Here is a 17368-nt window from a genome sequence, read left to right as displayed (position 1 = left end):
GTTGTTCAATTGTTTACGAAGGGTAGCAGGGATAATCCAGGAAATTACAGGCCGGTGAGCCTTACGTCAGTGATAGGGAAATTATTGGAGAAGATTATTCGTGTCAGGATTTACTACCATTTGAAAGCAAATGGGCGTATTGGTGAGAGGCAGCATGGTTCTGTGAAGGGGAAGTCGTGTCTCACTAACTTGATCGAGTTTTTCGAGGAAGTGACAAAGATGATTGACGATGGAAGAGCAGTGGATGTTATATACATGGATTTCAGTAAGGCCTTTGACAAGGTCCCTCATGGCAGACTGGTACACAAGGTAAAGTCACATGGGATCAGAGGTGAGCTGGCAAGATGGATACAGAATTGGTTTGGTCATAGAAGACAGAGGGTAGCAGTGGAAGGGTGCTTTTCTGAATGGAGAGCTGTGACTAGTGGAGTTCCGCAGGGATCAGTGCTGGGACCTTTGCTGTTTGTAGTATACATAAATGCTTTGGAGGAAATGTAACTGGGCTAATTAGTAAGTTTGCAGACGACACTAAGGTTGGAGGAGTTGCAGATAGTGAAGAGGATTGTCAAAGGATACAACCGGATATAGATCGGTTGGAGACTTGGGCGGAGAAATTGCAGATGGAGTTTAATCCGGACAAATGCGAGGTAATGCATTTTGGAAGGCCTAATACAGGCAGGAATTATACAGTAAATGGCAGAACCCTTAAGTGCATCGACGGCCAGAGGGATCTGGGTGTACAGGTCCACAGATCACTGAAAGTGGCAACGTAGGTGGATAAGGTAGTCAGGAAGGCATATGGCATGTTTGCCTTCATTAACAGGGGTGTTGAGTATAAAAGCTGGGAAGTCATGCTGCAGCTGTATAGATCCTTGGTTAGGCCACGTTTGGAATATTGCGTGCAATTCCGGTCGCCACATTACCAGAAGGATATGGAGGGGTTGGAGAGGGTGCAGAGGAGGTTTACCAGGATGCTGCCTGGTCTGGAGGTTATTAACTATGAGGAGAGGTTGGAGAAACTCGGATTGTTCTCACTAGAGCGACAGAGATTGAGAGGCGACTTGATAGAAGTTTACAAAATTATGAGTGGCATGGACAGAGTAGATAGTCAGAAGCTTTTTCCCAGGGTGGAAGAGTCAATTGCTAGGGGACATTGATTTAAGGTGAGAGGAGAAAACTATAGAGGAGATGTGCGGGGCAAGTTTTTTACACATAGGGTAGTGAGTGTCTGGAATTCGCTGCCAGAGGAGGTGGTGGAAGCAGGTACGATAGTGGTGTTTAAGAGGCAGCTTGACAAATACATGAATAGGATGGGAATAGAGGGATACGGACCCCGGAAGTGCAAAATGTTTCAGTTGACGGGCAATATGATCGACGCAGGCCTGGAGGGCCGAAGGGCCTGTAACTGTGCTGTACTTTTCTTTGTTCTTTGTTCTTTGAGACACAGAGGGAAGCTGTCTTTCAGTGTTACAATCCTCCCATAACCTCCAAGTATTAACAATTATCATGTTCCCCAGTCACTTACCTGATTGTACCAATACTTCAGCAGGCGAATCAAGTCTTTAAGTTTTGGTTTACACTGCTTCACAAAGTTTCTCTGAAGCTCAGTAAAACAGGAAGAAAATTCCCCACCTAGAGCTCCATTTTCGTTTACTAAATTGATTAGCTTGAGGTGGGCTTCATTGGCATTGTCTGTTCCCTCTGTAAGAAATGAAATGCTTAATGAGCAACAGAAAGTGTTTGTGGTCATCACAAGTAAGCAGGGTATGGTGCCCCCACTCTCCAGGCCAAGTAATCCTTTAACACTCTTACATTTTAAGTCCGTTGTGCCATATCCGTTCCATTTTACACATTCCTCTCAACCCTTCCTTTTCTCTCCAGGACCACAATAGGGTTCCACTGGTCCTCACCTACTACCCCACCAGCCTTTTTCTTCAATGGATCATCCTCCACCTTTCTCACCACCTCCAGCATGATGCCGCCACCTAAAAACATCTTCCCTTCTTTTTGAGAAGGACCAATTCCTTCGCAACACCCTGGTCCACTCCTCAATCACCCTGCTAGCACCTCCCTCTCTTTCCCACAGCACCTTTCCATGCAATCACAGCAGATACAATGCCTGGCCTTTTACCTCTTCCCTTCTAACTGTCCAAAGCCTCAAAGATTCCTTCCAGGTGAAACATTAATTTACTCAATTTAGTTTCCTGTCGTCCCTGCCTCCTTTACACTGGAGAAGCCAAATGCAGATTTGGTGACTACTTTGCAGAACATCTCTGTTCAGTCTGCAAGATAACCCCAAACTTCCCCAAACCTGTCATTGTAATTCTGGACCATGCTCCCACTCTGACCTCTATCGCTGACCTCCTACACTGGAGGCTCAGCGTGTGCTTGAGGAACAGCATTTCATCTTTTAATCAGACACTCTACACTCTCCTGGATTCAACATTGAGTTTAACAACTTCAAATCGTGACCTCAGCCTCCATTTGTTTCCTTTTTCTTTGCTGATTTTATTTTTTCTCTCCTGTTTTTCTCCATTTTTTTGTCTGCAGATGGCAGCTGTTCATGACACTGCCATTGACACCTCCTGCAGAAACATCTTTTTTATAACTTGTCCAAAATACCACTCCCTTTTGGCCTTTCACTATCAACACATTTGTCATCTAATCTCCCCTACCTTTCAAACACTGTCCCCTTTATTCTTTTTCCCACCCTCCTCCCTTTGATTTGCTTTAAACTTATTTCACTTCTAACTTTTGCCTGATCCGAAAGAAGATTTCTGATGAAAGGTTGACCTGAAATGTTAACTCTGGCCTGGATTTTCACACCCGGGTTGGAGAGCTTCTCCGGCGTGGCAAAAGTCTCAAAAATGGCAGAGATTTCTAAGTCCCGCCCCCGAACCCAGTAATTCCCATCTTCGTGAGGGCGAGACTGGAGTGGGACCAGGCTTTGCACATGCGCGATTTGTGGAAGCAGCTGGCCATTTAAATCACCAGTTCCTCCACTGAAATGGGATTTTTGAACTCTGGCTGCTGGAATCTCGAACTGCGCAGAGCAGACCAGGTAAGAGGCGGTCTGAACTTGGTGGATTCTTTGGATAGTCAGGGTACCCCTTTGTGTAGAGTCTTGAGACACCTTTGGGAGAGGTAAGGTAGCCTTTAGCATCGTTAAAATAAACATGATTACGCACTTTTTACACAGAATCTCCTTGGAACTGTCCAGATGTCAAAGAAATGTTTAACTGTCCAGCTGTCAAGAAACTCTTAAAGAATTGTCCGGCTGTCAAATAAATGTTAAAGGACTGTCCAGCTGTTAAAGAACTGTCCGGCTAGCAAATAAATGTTAAAGAGCTGTACAGCTGTCAAGGAACTATTGAAGAACTGTCTGTCTGTCAAATAACTGTTCAGCTGTCAAAGCTGTCAAGGAACTGTCCATGGATTCTTAGTGAGTTGGCTTGAAGGGGGTTAGAGGAAAAGGGTGGTGGGTTGGGGGCAGGAGTTGGAGTGAGCTGACACTAAGTTGGCATGGGGGTATGGAGAGGCATTGGGTGTGTGTACAGGAGCATGCGTTCGCATGGACGAGGCACATGGTGTGTGAGGGAGGGTGAGGGGGCAAGGGGTGAGGTAGGAGGGATGTGTTTTGTTTTTCAGGCCTTGCGCCCATCCCACCTCTACACCCGCTAGCCACTGCACTTGTTCTGGGGTCACTCCTATTTAAGCTTCACCTCCATTTGTTGACCAAAAATCTGATTGTCGGGCGGACACTTTTAAAGATTGGGTTCGCCAAGCCAGGAAATCTCCCAACCCCTGGGCAAAAACCTGGGCCCTACTCTCATCTGGTCCAATCTACACACTTTGGGTTTCACACACCCGGCTGACCAAAATCCCACTTCAGTGGAGGCAGCTGGTGATTTATACCACCAGCTGCGTCCATAATCCACCTATGCACAAACCCCAGCCCAACTTCATTCCCACCTCACGAAAATGGAAAGTGTGGTGTTTGGGGGTGGGACTTCCTATTTCCGGGCTTGTCCACTATTTTCACCATGGCGGAAAGGCCCTCCATCATGGTGAAATCCAGGCCTCTGTTTCTCTCCACAGGCGCTGCTAGGCACGATGAATATTTTCAGCACTTTCTGCTTTTATTTCAGATTTTCAGCATCCACAGTATTTTATTTTTGTGTTGCTGCTGACACTCCTGTTTTTGTATGAAAAATGATCAGCTGACAGAAGTACCAGGTACTTCTGGTGACTAAAGAACTGAATTATTTGCTTTAGAAAAGGAGGGGAAATGAAATAAATTCAGACATCAACATTACTGGTTAGATTTTGTTTCTTTACGTTAAAGTGTTTGTATCCTAGACTTTCCATCAGCATCATAATACCAAACTGTTAACGCCAGTTAATAATGTCAATCCTAAACCTAGGCTAATGTCCCACTTAAAAAGCAACATATTCTCCCTCAGCAACAACTCTAATAACCAAATATAGAGCTCAACTATGGCATCATCTTAACTAGGAACAGGACATGTGATAAAGCAAAGCTGATAACACCCACTGTTTTTCTTGATGGGCAGCAGAGGCTATTGGAAGAACTAAAATTAAACTTGAGCTTTAATGATTTAATAACCGCATCAATTCTTACCTAATGCATCGAATGTTGGCAAAATATCAAAATCCACGCTGTCTGAATCTTTCTTCTTTGATTTTATTGAAAAGCTCATCGATTTTGGTGGGCTGTTGCTGCTCGGTTTAACATTGATACTGATATCACTGATCTCATAGGCAATGCTCAAAGCACACTTTTCCAGCATTTGCTGGATTCCTTCAAGGATTTCATGCCTGGTGTTCCTCTGCTCCTGGAAACTCTGGAAACAACTGAGGAAGACAACCAGATCCGCATCTGAACCGTTTCTTAAAGCTGTTCCTTTGCCTGACGACCCTCCCTGAGGAGGAGGGAAAATAGACAATTATTTATGATTATTTCAATGACTGGTGAACTTACCATTACTGAAATGTGGAAGAGTTATTGAAGCCATGCAGACTATCTGTGTTCTTGATTTAGGCTTAATTTTCACTGCCATTTTCCTTCTGATTTTTCTCCTCTTGCCGTCTTTTTGTGAAGGTGCTGACACTTTAATGAGACAGAGGTCCAGAAGCCCACTTCAGCAATTCCCCTCATTAGCCATTATTCATATGTTATCTTGGACCACAGGTGACAACAGGCTATTCAACCATGTGGGGCATCACAGCCTAATCTTTTCCTCACTGAACAGGATTGGGAAACCTGGGCTGATTGTTCCCTTCTTGTCTAGCCTTTGTGCTCAATTTTAACTCTGTTATCAACAGAGTGGTATTGCCCCATTTGGTGATCTTTTTGTGGGGATTAATGTAATTCTTTGCATTTTTATTCTTAGCCAGTGGCAGAGTTGCTACCAAGTCACAATCTGCCAAACAACTTTCTGTTTAAGTATGACAATAAAATCATAAGTTGCAAACTAAATCTCTTGACAGTTTTCTTTTTAAAAAGCTTAAACAAGAGTGAAGCCACTAACTACCACTTAGCTGTGACCTGCTCTCTCTGCCATCCCTTGTACAAGAGTAAATGTGACAGACTCACTGCACTGAATTTTCAGGCCCTGCTGAAGTCAGGGACAGAGCTGAATTCAAAATGGTCGGCAGCCGGTTTCCAGACACCATTCCCATATTGGCCATTTTGGGGGAGGCGGGTTTGGGAGCCCGGCTAAAATGCCCAACCCAGAAGTCAATTAGGTCAACTCATTAAGATCTTTGTTAACAGTGGGTATTAGAGGCTGACTCAGATTCCAGTCAGTCTCCACTTTCCTGATGTGACTAGGGCAGTTCAACTGCCTGGAGGCAGGCATCCAATGGCTGGGAGAGGGGGCAGTGCCCTAAGCAGGCAGGCCCCCTCCTCCCCCCGACCCGTGTCCTGGTGCGATTGCAGCCAAAGAGCGAATCGCCCCCTCGTTCCATCAAAAGCCCCACAGTGGCAGCCTGGCTCATTTCTATACTTCTTGACTAAACTTTTCAATTGGTTACTGAAAGAGCACCTCCATGTTGAAGCACCCTCTTAGCTACTTACCTTCTGCTATAGCCAGGTGGTCCTCTCAAGCTAAAAGGCCCCAGATTGCCCCTCCAGCTTCGAGAGCCCACCCACTGCTCTTAACTGGAGGAGGGACCTGTCTCCATATCAATTAAAAGGGCACTCTGGGCAAAATCCCAAAGAGTGACTGGTATCCCTCTGGCCCCAGGATAAAGTAACAGTCCCGACTCCTGCTTCCCTCCCCTAAAGAGAAAATTGATGTTATTGCAGCTGACTGAAGATCAGATGAATAGAGGGGGTGCTCAGAATTAGTGGGCGTGGTGGGGAGGAGAAGAGAAATTCCCTCTCTTCCCCAATTTTTGGGTTTCATTTATTGCTAAATAACATGAAATGTGTATTTTAGGTAACACACCAGTTCTTTATTGCCTTAAAATTAAAATTGCTTTACAAGTGTGTTGTGACTTTAGGAATTGGGACTGTTATTGATTTTGAGGAGCATATTTAAAGCATGATAAAATTAATAATTTGATAAAAGTTCATCCAAATGTAGTTTTTTAAGAGAAACAGATTTGAAGTAAATGTTCCCTTTAACAGATAAACATCTAAAGCTGCTGAGCTTTTAAAACAAGCAGGTCAAAAACATTCTGTCCCTTTAGGCAAATAATCCCCTTTTAATCCAGGTTTTCCGGGAAATTTGTGCCGTTGAAAGGGCAAATCGACATCATTTTGAGATCGTCCCATGAAATGATGATGATCCCACCTAATCCCATTAATTTATTTGAGATACTGGAGGCAACTGCCACCCTTGAAACTGTGTCCTACAGCGAGTTTACATATTCTAGAGAGAAGGGAGTACAACACAGAAAACAGGAAACTTCACAATCACGTCAGAAAACATCTCCGTACTTAAGCAAGGTAAAGTTCCTGTTATCGTAAATAGTATTGTAAACATTATTAATTCCATGTGCTGCTTTAAAAATAAAATAACTTACTTTAACGGCTCTGATTACTTTGATCTCAGGTTGTTTGAGAAAACATCGATTCCTTAAAAAGTCACAGATTTTGTGCACAGCCTTCCTCACATTGATATTAAATTCATTCGGCTCCAGGTTAGTTTTAATGAAATCGTCCAACCTCCTGTGATCAGTTCTGTATAATTCCATCATTCCAGCTTTCACACAAAGTGATGTTGGTATAACTACAGCTCCTTATAACCACAGCTCTAACCGTTGCTTCAAGTATTCAAACAATATAGTCAGGCTTATAAAGTAAAACCTTTCAACAAATACACATTATACACGTCACAGTTCTATATCTCCACCCGGTTCAAAGTTTTTCCTTGCTCAATTATTTGTATATGATCCCAATTAAACACCAAATCCTTTTCGATTTCCTCAGAATCACGACTTGTTTTGACTGTTTGGTTTCGGTTTCATTTCTCCAGTACCTCAGCTGTCTGTAAACATCCATATTGATCATGAGCTAAAAGAACAGACTTGTATTTATAAAGCAGCTGTCACAACCACAGGCAATGCACCAGCATTTACAGCCATAGAAGTACTTTTAACTACAGTCACTGTTGTATAATGTAGGAATGTCATGGAAAATATAATTGCCACTTCCTTCCTACCCACAACTTAAATTTGTGATCTGTGCTGATTTGATAGTGTGATGCTGTGGGGGAAGCTGCCAAGAAAACACATTTGTGAAGTTCCTCTATAAACCCAGTGGACATTTGTTGGAAAAGAATCTAACTATAAAGTTGGAATCCCTCCCACTGTGTTGATGACATGCCTGCCTTCAGAATTAACAGCAGCCACAGTATTGAAATATCTGGATCTACATTTCCATCTGTCTTCCCTTTATTCTTTTATTTGGTGCCCTATTCCTCTGTCAGTCTGGGATGCCGCCAATCCTTCAGGTCCTCACTTCTGAGGTTAGACGCTGATGATCAGTGGGCACTAAAGCTGAGCCTTGCCTGACCTCAGTTGATAGATCATCTTCTGTCATTTCTGACCCCTCTAAGCGAACCCAGCACAAACACAACTTCCCAACCCCTCCCCTCCCCATGCCACAAAGGGACTGTTCCCTCTATTACATTCTGCTTCACTCTTCCATCACTCCTATCATGTATTTGCCTTCCCCTGGAATCTTCCCATTCAAGTTCAAAAGATGTAACAAATGGCCTTTCACTTCCTCTATCACCACAGTTCAATCCCTAAACACTGTTTCTGTGTGAGACAGCAATTCACATGTACTTCCTCCAACCTAATACACAGCAATGGCTGCTTATGGTGCAGCCTCCTCTGCATTAGGGAAACCAGCAGCAGATTGGCCAATCGCTTTGCTGAATGCCTCTATTCTGCTGACAAGTGTAACACCAAACTCCCTGTCACTTGCCATTCTATTCCATTTCCACACACACTCTGACCACTCTGTCTTTGGCCTTCTAAAGCATTCCAAAGCCCAACATAAGCTTGAGGATCAACATTTCATTCAGGCACAATGTAGCCCTTTGGTTTTAACAACTTGAGACTTAAACTACAGCTCCAATTTTCCTCAGGGCTTTAGTGCCAGTAATGTGATATGGCTGTGATATGGCTGTGATATGGCTCTGATATGGCTGTGATATGGCTATGCTGCTGTTTCCATTGTTGGAGGAGGAGAGGGTAAGATACAGGTTGGAACTCACATCAGAACACGAGTAGTGGAGTGGTGTTCAGCTGGAGGATCAGTGCGAATGCAAAGCTGGCCAAAAATTTCCAACACTGATCTGAACATCCTGTCTCTACCGCGGCTGAAGTGACACAGGATGCACCATGTCAATGCTAGAGGAAGGGTCTGAGGATGAATTCTAATTCAACCGGGGTGTGCACACATGGGGTTTAACAAAATATTAAAGTTTACTTTTTGAAAAAGACAATCAAAATGTATTGATTGGTGGAGATGGTTTACATGTCACAAACCTTGTACTTCTTACCTGGGGCTCCAAAGGAACATGGGAGGCATAGAAGCTCGAGTCCACAGTAGCAGCAAAAAGGATCGTGTGAGAATAGCCACAGAGAGATTTCAGATGTTATAAACAAAGCAAAGATTAGGATGGATCTGTCCACTAAAGCACTCTTGCACTTTTTGAGTATCCACCATGACATGGAAGTGACATTAAACCCTTGGCCTTGTGTTTGGAAAGGGAAAGGGGTTTTGCTCTACCTGACTTGTACTCATGGTGCAGGACCCCTGGAATTAGAGGCCAATTTCTTTTCATTAGATAATTAAACTGACTGGTCTGATGCCCTGTACCTTTATACATTGTATTATTCAAGCTCTGCCCACAGCTTCAAACAGGCAGTGAGGCCTCTGACACACTGCTCAGCTGATTCTGTTCTTGTTGTTTATGACTGTGGTACCAGACAGGAATCTGAAACTGAGATAACTCGGAATTCAGTACCTGTTACCTGTAGCAAGGTGCATTCCTGCTGCTCCTGTCAGGTAATTTCCCAGACTCTGAGGGGTGGCTTTGGGAAATGAAACCAGCTCTGGTCTCACTTGTTTGTTCGAAGCAATTAGAGGGCAAAAAGGCTGTGACGTTCAGAAACCAGCAATAAAAATAAAATGACTGAGGAGGGAGCCAGACACTCACTCACTTGTTTAACGGTGGGAAACACAGAAGAGATGGAGCAAGATACAGACAGAATTTTATTCCCTTATACTAGAATTGAGAGCCGGTGTGGAGAAACACAGAGAAAACAAACTGTGCAGGGAAATGAATCTCTCCCCATTGTGCAGCTCAAATTTCTTCTGATTCACCTGGACTTGTGCTTCCGGGAAAGATTGTCAGGTATCCTTAACAACTTAACATGTTTACGTGCCACTCCTTTGTCTACTATTTTAAATATGGAAATTTAAAGTGATGCGTTAAACATTCATTATCTAATATCAGCAAAGTAGTTTTTGTTTTTCAATAGAATGCATTATGTGAGTCTGAATCTGAGAGGAAGCATTTCTGTACAGAATAACTCTCTGCTGATTGGTCTGTCATAACTGTACAGATTTCATTCATAGACCACTTGCATCAAAAGAGAAAATTCTACTCAACAATAGGGTACTTTTTTTTGACCACTGGACTGGGGATGCCCTGTCTTCTAGTTTAGAGAGTTATACAAATGGTTCCTCTAATATGGTGCTGAAACTTACAGTCATTTTCCTTCATTTACACCCATTCTCTTAGACTCCATTGATGAATTGCTGAAGCTATGGTGCAAGATCAAGAGAAACCCACAGAATTTCCAAGCCCATATTCTTATCTCCCCATGAAACTCTTTCGAGTTATCAACAGTCACAGATTGCAACTCGTTCGAGTACAATCACAGTTTTTGGTTTCCGGGAGTGGGACATGAACCCACAACCCTCTGATTCAAAGGCGAGGGTGCTATGAACTGAGCCACAGCTGACAGCCAAACTCAGACTGTGCCACGTTACACAGCTCACTGAGGGCTACTTCAGGCCGTTGCCAGTATTGCAGTGTGGTACACAGGTCCTCAAGTTTCTCAATATTTTAACAATATCAGCATAGAGCAGCAAAAACACAACCAAATGCAGACAGGAGAACAGATTGTGAATCTGCTGCTTTTAACTGGATGGAAGGAAGGAGTTTGTGAAGATTGGTTTCTAGGCAATTCGGGTATCATGTGGAAGCCAGATTTTGGGATTATTGTAGATGAGATTTACACAACAGTTACTTCTCAGCTTCTGCGCTTTCAGCCAGTGCCTGTGACAATGTGTCGTGAATGTTAAATTCTCTCATTAATTCTTTAAATTGACACATGAGATAAAGTGTCCTCATCCCTGACATCCTGTTCATCTCTTAACAGCAATTTGACAAGATGAGACTCCAGGTGAGGTTTTTGACCGGTGAAGATATTGAGCTTGATGTTGACCCTTCCATCCAAATCTCGGCTCTCAAGATGATGATATACAAAAAAGCCAATGTGCCCTATTTCCAACAGCGCCTGGTGGTGCAAAATAGGAGCACTGTGGAGCTGAAGGACAACAAGAGGCTGTGTGACTACAATGTCTCTCCCAGCGATGCTGTCATGCTGATTGTCAAGAACGAGGAGCGGATGCAGATTTTCCTCAGGAACGACAAGGGGAAAACATCTACATATGACGTTCTTCCCTCTGAGTCCGTTCGGGATTTTAGAGTACGAGTACAACGGCAGGAGGGTGTCCCAGCCAGTCAGCAGCGTCTGGTGTACGAGGGGAAACAGCTGGAGGATGGTCTGACACTCGCCGACTACAATATTAAGCCTGAGAGCACCATCTTCCTCACGCTACGTCTACGAGGTGGTTAACCTGCACTTGCAGCGGTTAATAAGATGAACTCTAGCTATTACAGAAGTAAATTATTTATAGTGCCTCAATTGATCAATTTTTTCATATACTCCTGGTTTCTCAGCTGCAGTTAGTAAGAGACCCAGGTTGCACAGTCACTGACTTGTCCATGATACTTTTGAATCTTATTCCTGTCTGCCCCAGTTCTCATAACAACAGGAAGTTTATTCAACAGATAATGTCTGACTAGGGAATGATACCAACTGAGGCCTGGGTGCAGGTCACCTTCCTGCATTTTCACCCGAGGAAAGATGCTGGTACAAGACATTGGACACAATTTTTACAAGAGTCAGCAACTTAATCAACAGCATAGAAGGAATCGGGGAGGGGCAGGGGGGACTGCTGATGCAACGTGTTCCATTCTGATCATTGACTTGTGTTAAAACAGAAACAAAAATACCTGGAAAAACTCAGCAGGTCCGGCAGCATCTGCAGAGAGGAACACAGTTAACGTTTCGAGTCCGAATGATCCTTCAACAGAACTAAGTAAAAATTATTACTATTTTTACCGCATCCGCATCCGCAGCTTTTTGCTTTTATTGACTTGTGATACTTTGATTCACATTTGCCAAAATACCCAATGTGATTTGAAAGTAAAGTTGTCCATTTTAATAAAAATTGAAATATGTGTTTCTATCTGTCTGAATTGTCTGTGGCTTTCCCTGCATTACATCATTAATCCATATTTAAACGCAGTTTATGGTGATTTACCCATCCAAATGTTGATGGGAGAATCAGCTATGAATGAGACACCTATGGACAATATAGAAGAATCACACCAGCCCAGATCACCGGCCCATATTTTTCACAGTTTAATTATATTAATTATATTGAACCAGTTGATCTTCTGTGGCCTTTCGCATGATATGTTAGAGAATCTGGGCAGGATTTTTAGGCCCTGATGGGATCAGGAACGGAGGCAGCCGGCGAGCCGATGAACAAATTGTACCAAAACATTCAGTCTGCACATGCTCAGACTGGACAATCTCAATGGTTCTCACAGCATCACAGCTTTGGGTAAAAATATCAAATACTCAGGTTTTTGTGAGAATGATACAGGTTTACAACACAGAACTATTGGCTCATCATGTCTGCATTGATTCTTTACTGAGCTATCAACTAAGAATATTAATTAAGGCAGCAAGTTATATAAAAATTAAGTTCATGCTGGTTACATTTAGTAATTATGAAAAAAAAGCTTTTCTAATTATCTTTATTTCAACCACCTATTTTGAATACTAGAAAATTCCAAGAGACAACTTGCTTATTCAAACACCTGTCCCGATGCACTTACTTGAGACAAGGGAATTACTGAGGTGGAAGGTAATCAGTCAGTGATTCTCGGAGCACCAGGGAGCAGACAGAGCAGAAACAGTTGTCTCTCCCTGGAGGGGACAGAAACCTCTTCCTGGAGGGGACAGAAACCTCTTCCTTGGTGAAGGAACCAAACGCAAAGATATCAGGGTACAGGCTTTAACAGATCAATGTTTCGTGAGCATACATCTCATGCAGCCATTGGAGACGGTGTTTTCCCATGCAGTGCTAAAGGTGAATCATGAGAAACCACACTCACGTTGCAATGCAATGCCGGAGGTGTGGCATAATGTCAGGGACACCCTGGTGACTGAGACATTCCAGAAACTCAATGCAGCCACAAGATTCAACAAGAGGCTCTCGGATCAGAGCAGTTGTGTTTTTTTTTGGAGTGGTGCCAATGACTGCAAGCGATGACAGTGCAGGTGCTTTACCACAACAGCAGCATGTAGGAGTTTGTGGTCAGCATTGCAATTGCTGACAACCACATCCACAGTAAGTGTCTGAATCCCAAGGAAGTACAACTGTGGATTTGTTGAGCTGGAGTCCGAGATGCAGGCATTGTGGGGCATTAGGGAGGAAGACTGTTAGCTGGACACTTCAGCCAAGAGGCAGTCACACTCCTTAAGTTAGGTAGTGCCGCATAGTGTCTAATTAGTGGTCAGGGACAGGAGGGTGTGACTGTGGGTCAGGTCAGTAAGGAGACACAAGGTGGATAAGAAAATAGGAACATAGACAGCATAGCACAATCGTGCAGTGCAGGGGACCTCAGTCATTGTCCTTATCTAACAGGTATGGGCTCACTGCAGCCTGTCTGAATGACAAAAAAATCTGGTGTTGAGAAAACAGACCACAGCACCATGTTACATGAGGCCATTTACATTAAGTGTTGGCTGTGGGGGAGGAATGTGGTAATGGCAGAGGACAGTATAATCAGAGGGATGGATACTGTTCTCTGGAGCCACACCCAGGAGTCCCAAGATTGTGTTCCCTATCTAGTGCCAGAATTAAGGACCCCTTCTTGTGATTGGTTGCTGACACTGATCTTTAAGACATTTTTGACTGCATTCTGTAACCTTATCCCCCACATTACTACAGCTGATTTATTTTATCCAATCTGTATGAAGATTATAGTCCCCAGGATTACTCTAATAATATTCTGAACAACGTAGTGGAGAAATTCATGGTAATAAAAGGCAACAGATTCCCTGGACCCATGGTCGACTTCCTCGGGTTTTGAAGAGCTGGCTACAGACATAGTGGGGGCACTGGGTCTTGCAGGATTCCATAGATACTCAAACAGTCCTCATGGATTGGAACGATCAAACATAACCCAACTATTGAAGAAACGAAAGGAGATAGAAACAGGGAGGAGTAGACGTCTGACGACAACAGTAAGGAACGTGCGGCAATTAATATCAGCAAAATGATAATGGGGCACTTAGAAAATCATAATTTGATTGGTCAAAGTCAGCATGGAACTATGAAAGGGAAATTGTGTTCGATACATCTGTTAAAGTTTGTTGAGGTTCTGAATAGCAGGGTAGATGAGGGGGAACCAGTGGATTTATTTTAATTGGATTTTCCAAAGGCATTCGATAAGATGCCACCCAAGAGTTTATTTCAAAAGATTGGGGCTCATGGGATTGGGGGTAATATATTACATGAACAGAGAATCGGTTAATGGTCAGAAAACAAGGAGTAGCAATAAACGGGTCATTTTCTGGTTGGCAGGATGTAACTAGCCGGGTGCTGCAAGGATCAGTGCTCGCGCCTGTTTGATGGTCATGAGGTGTTTGGACCCACCTTACTTCTCGGCATCTTCATCCTGATTGGCCTCCTGCACCTTTCTCCTCTTCATCGTCCCAATCTCTGATTGGTTAAGAATTGCCACGTGTAAACTGGTGCTGATTTTCAGGGATGGTAACCGGGCACAAAGAAAGGAAAATATGGGGAACCCCATTCCCTTGTTTCATTTAATTGCAAGAGTTAATTTGCTTCCAGAATGTGGAACAAGGTCAGGGCAAGGTCATGGGAAGGGGAATACAGCAGCCATTTTGAGGGCGCACTTTTGGTGGAGATCTTCTCTAGCTCAGTTACATGTTACATCAGGATAAGATGATTATCTCGGCCAAAATGTCTAATTTAATTTTTAAGAGGAGAACTGATTCCTCAGCCCCTTTGCGTTAGCTCTAGCTTTGTAATTCAATCTGTCATCACCCTCACTATCAGTTCAGAATAGAAGCAATCTTTCATTTGACGAGCTTTTCACAATATTGGTGCACTGCCAAATCAAACAAGAACATCAGAAGGAGTAGAGGATTAGTCCTTTGAACCAGCTCTGCCATTCAAATCAGGGCTGATCAACCTCACCTTCACCTTCCCTCACTCTCCCCAAATCTCACATAAACCAACTCCAAACACTCAACTCAGGCACCTGCCCAGGAAATATAGTATTAGAGTCATAGCGTCATGTGGTTATACAGCACAGAAACAGACGCTTCGGCCCATCGTATCTGTGCTGGCCATCAAGCACTTGTCTATGGATCACTGCTCAGGACACAGGACATTGTGTGGCCAAATTCAGTTTTTGTAACTTCTCCTCAACCTGTACAAAAACTAGAATTATATAATTTACATCACTGTTACCAATGTGGAGATGCCATCGTGCTATACCAGCCACATCACTGTAATCCCTTCCCTGTTTCCTTACAGTTGAGGTGTCACAGGGGGTATAAAATAAAGTCAATGCCTTTCATCATAGGGGCTGAATCAGAATGAGTGCATGATAGTCTCAGAGTCATAGATTATGCATTCGGCAGATAAAAGAATGATTATAATTTATGACTGAAAATAATTATCTGCACTTTATGTGGATGGAGGATGAAGTTTAGGAAAACACCAGGAAGGACATTAAAGAAATTCAGTCTAGAGATGAGAACATGTGTAATATGGAAACTGGTAAATAAATAAAAAAGGAATCTTGTGTCAACAAAGCGAAGTTATTAAAATTGGTTGTATTGCAACAGGCCTGAAAGAATGAAGCTTTGTACAGGGGAGGCGGCGGCATAGTGATATTTTCACTATACTAGTAATCCAACGACCCAGGCTAATGCTCCAGAGAACCTCGAATCCCACCGACAGGACAGATCCATCAGGCCTGCTGGCACAGTGGTATATGGTTGAGTCGTCAACCTTGACTCCAGCACCCCCATGACGTCTCATGGCATGACAGGGGCAAGGAGAACTCCTGCTGAATGTTGAACACCATTTGGAGGAAGATCTGAGGGAAATCCTGGTGGGGGGCTTCAATGCTTGGAAGCAGCAGCACAAACCAAGCTGGCTGAGTCCTAAAGAACATAGCTGCTAGACTGGGCAGCGGGCAGTTGGTGTGGGAGCCAAGAAGAGGGGGAAAAATGTACTTGACCTCATCTTCACCAACATGCTGCCAATGCATCTGTCCATGACGGTAGTGGTAGGAGTGACCACAGCACAGTCCATGCAGAGACAAAGTCCCATCATCACAAAGAGGATACACCCCATTGTGTTGTGTGGCTCTACCGCTTTGCTAAATGGTCTAGATTTCAAACAGGTCAAGACTGGACAGGAGGCTCTGTGGGCCACCAGCAGCACCAGAATTGTATGGCCCAGCATATCCCACACTACACCATTACCACCCTCCTTAACAGCACTGTGGGTGTACCTATACCACATGGGCTGCAGTGATTCAAGAAAGCAGCTCATCACCACTTCTCAAGGGCAATTAGCGATGGGCAATAGGTGATGATCTAGCCAGCGAGGCCCACATCCCATAAATGAATTGAAAAATGAATGATAATAGAATTGCCCAGGCTAATGTAATTTATTCAGGCTGTATTTCAGTAGTAGATGTGCCATAGATGCATCGTGTCAGAAGCTGTGCAATAAATCCAACTTCAGCACATATTTTAGACCAGCAGTTCACAAACTAGTGAGTGGGGTTGTGAGGGACGTATATGTATATTGAAGTGAGATTGTCACCAAACCTCCAGATGTTAGCCATTTTACCAGATTGATTGTTAATCAGTTTAACTCAATGTCTCACAATACAAAGTGACAGGATTCGCCCTGGGTCATCCCAGATCGATGACTACCTGGCTGAAAGGAAACCCCATTGTTCCAGCTAAACTCCAATGTTAACACAAATCCTAACCTGATAATCACATCAAGACAATTTTTCGATTGACAAGAGAGTCAAGGCTATAGAAGGCAGGTTGGAAAGTGGACTTAAAAGCACAATTAGATCAGCCATTAACTTATTGAATGGTGGGGCCTACTTCTGTTCCTATTTCTTATGATCTTACGTGAATAAATTTGATGGTGTTGAGGTGAGGGGTGGTGGGGGGTGGCGGGCCTGAAGCTGAGGGTGATGTGCTTTGCTCAAAACACCACCAGTGTGAAGCCCAGATCGATCTCCCCCCTCCTCTGAGACTGTGCCCAGCAACTGCACTGAGACGCAGGCAGCATCCGGCACTGCCCTTGCCCTGTTCGTCACTCAGTCTCCCCTATAAGGGAGTAGCTACTGCCCATGGCCGATTTACTGAGTCTCAAATCCATCGCCAA

General features: G+C 43.7%; 2 protein-coding genes across 2 annotated transcripts in view; one reads left to right on the top strand and one right to left on the bottom strand.

Moving 5' to 3' along the window:
* LOC144688011 (2'-5'-oligoadenylate synthase 3-like) overlaps positions 1–17368 on the bottom strand; it is a 60400-nt gene that overhangs the window by 7088 nt on the left and 35944 nt on the right. The window contains exons 16-18 of the mRNA XM_078554664.1: positions 7054–7268; positions 4643–4943; positions 1526–1701 (exon numbers count right to left, since the gene is read on the bottom strand). Of these exons, the coding sequence (XP_078410790.1) occupies positions 1526–1701; positions 4643–4943; positions 7054–7268 (692 nt within the window). The remainder of the gene's footprint in view (positions 1–1525; positions 1702–4642; positions 4944–7053; positions 7269–17368) is intronic.
* On the top strand, positions 10936–11807 carry LOC144687821 (uncharacterized). Its single transcript, XM_078554343.1, has one exon. The coding sequence runs from the start codon at positions 10945–10947 to the stop codon at positions 11410–11412; it is 468 nt and encodes a 155-aa protein (XP_078410469.1). The 5' UTR covers positions 10936–10944; the 3' UTR covers positions 11413–11807.

Source organism: Cetorhinus maximus, chromosome 12 (assembly GCF_964194155.1).
Source record: "Cetorhinus maximus chromosome 12, sCetMax3.hap1.1, whole genome shotgun sequence".
NCBI lineage: Eukaryota > Metazoa > Chordata > Chondrichthyes > Lamniformes > Cetorhinidae > Cetorhinus > Cetorhinus maximus.
This window is presented reverse-complemented; position numbering and strand designations above follow the sequence as displayed.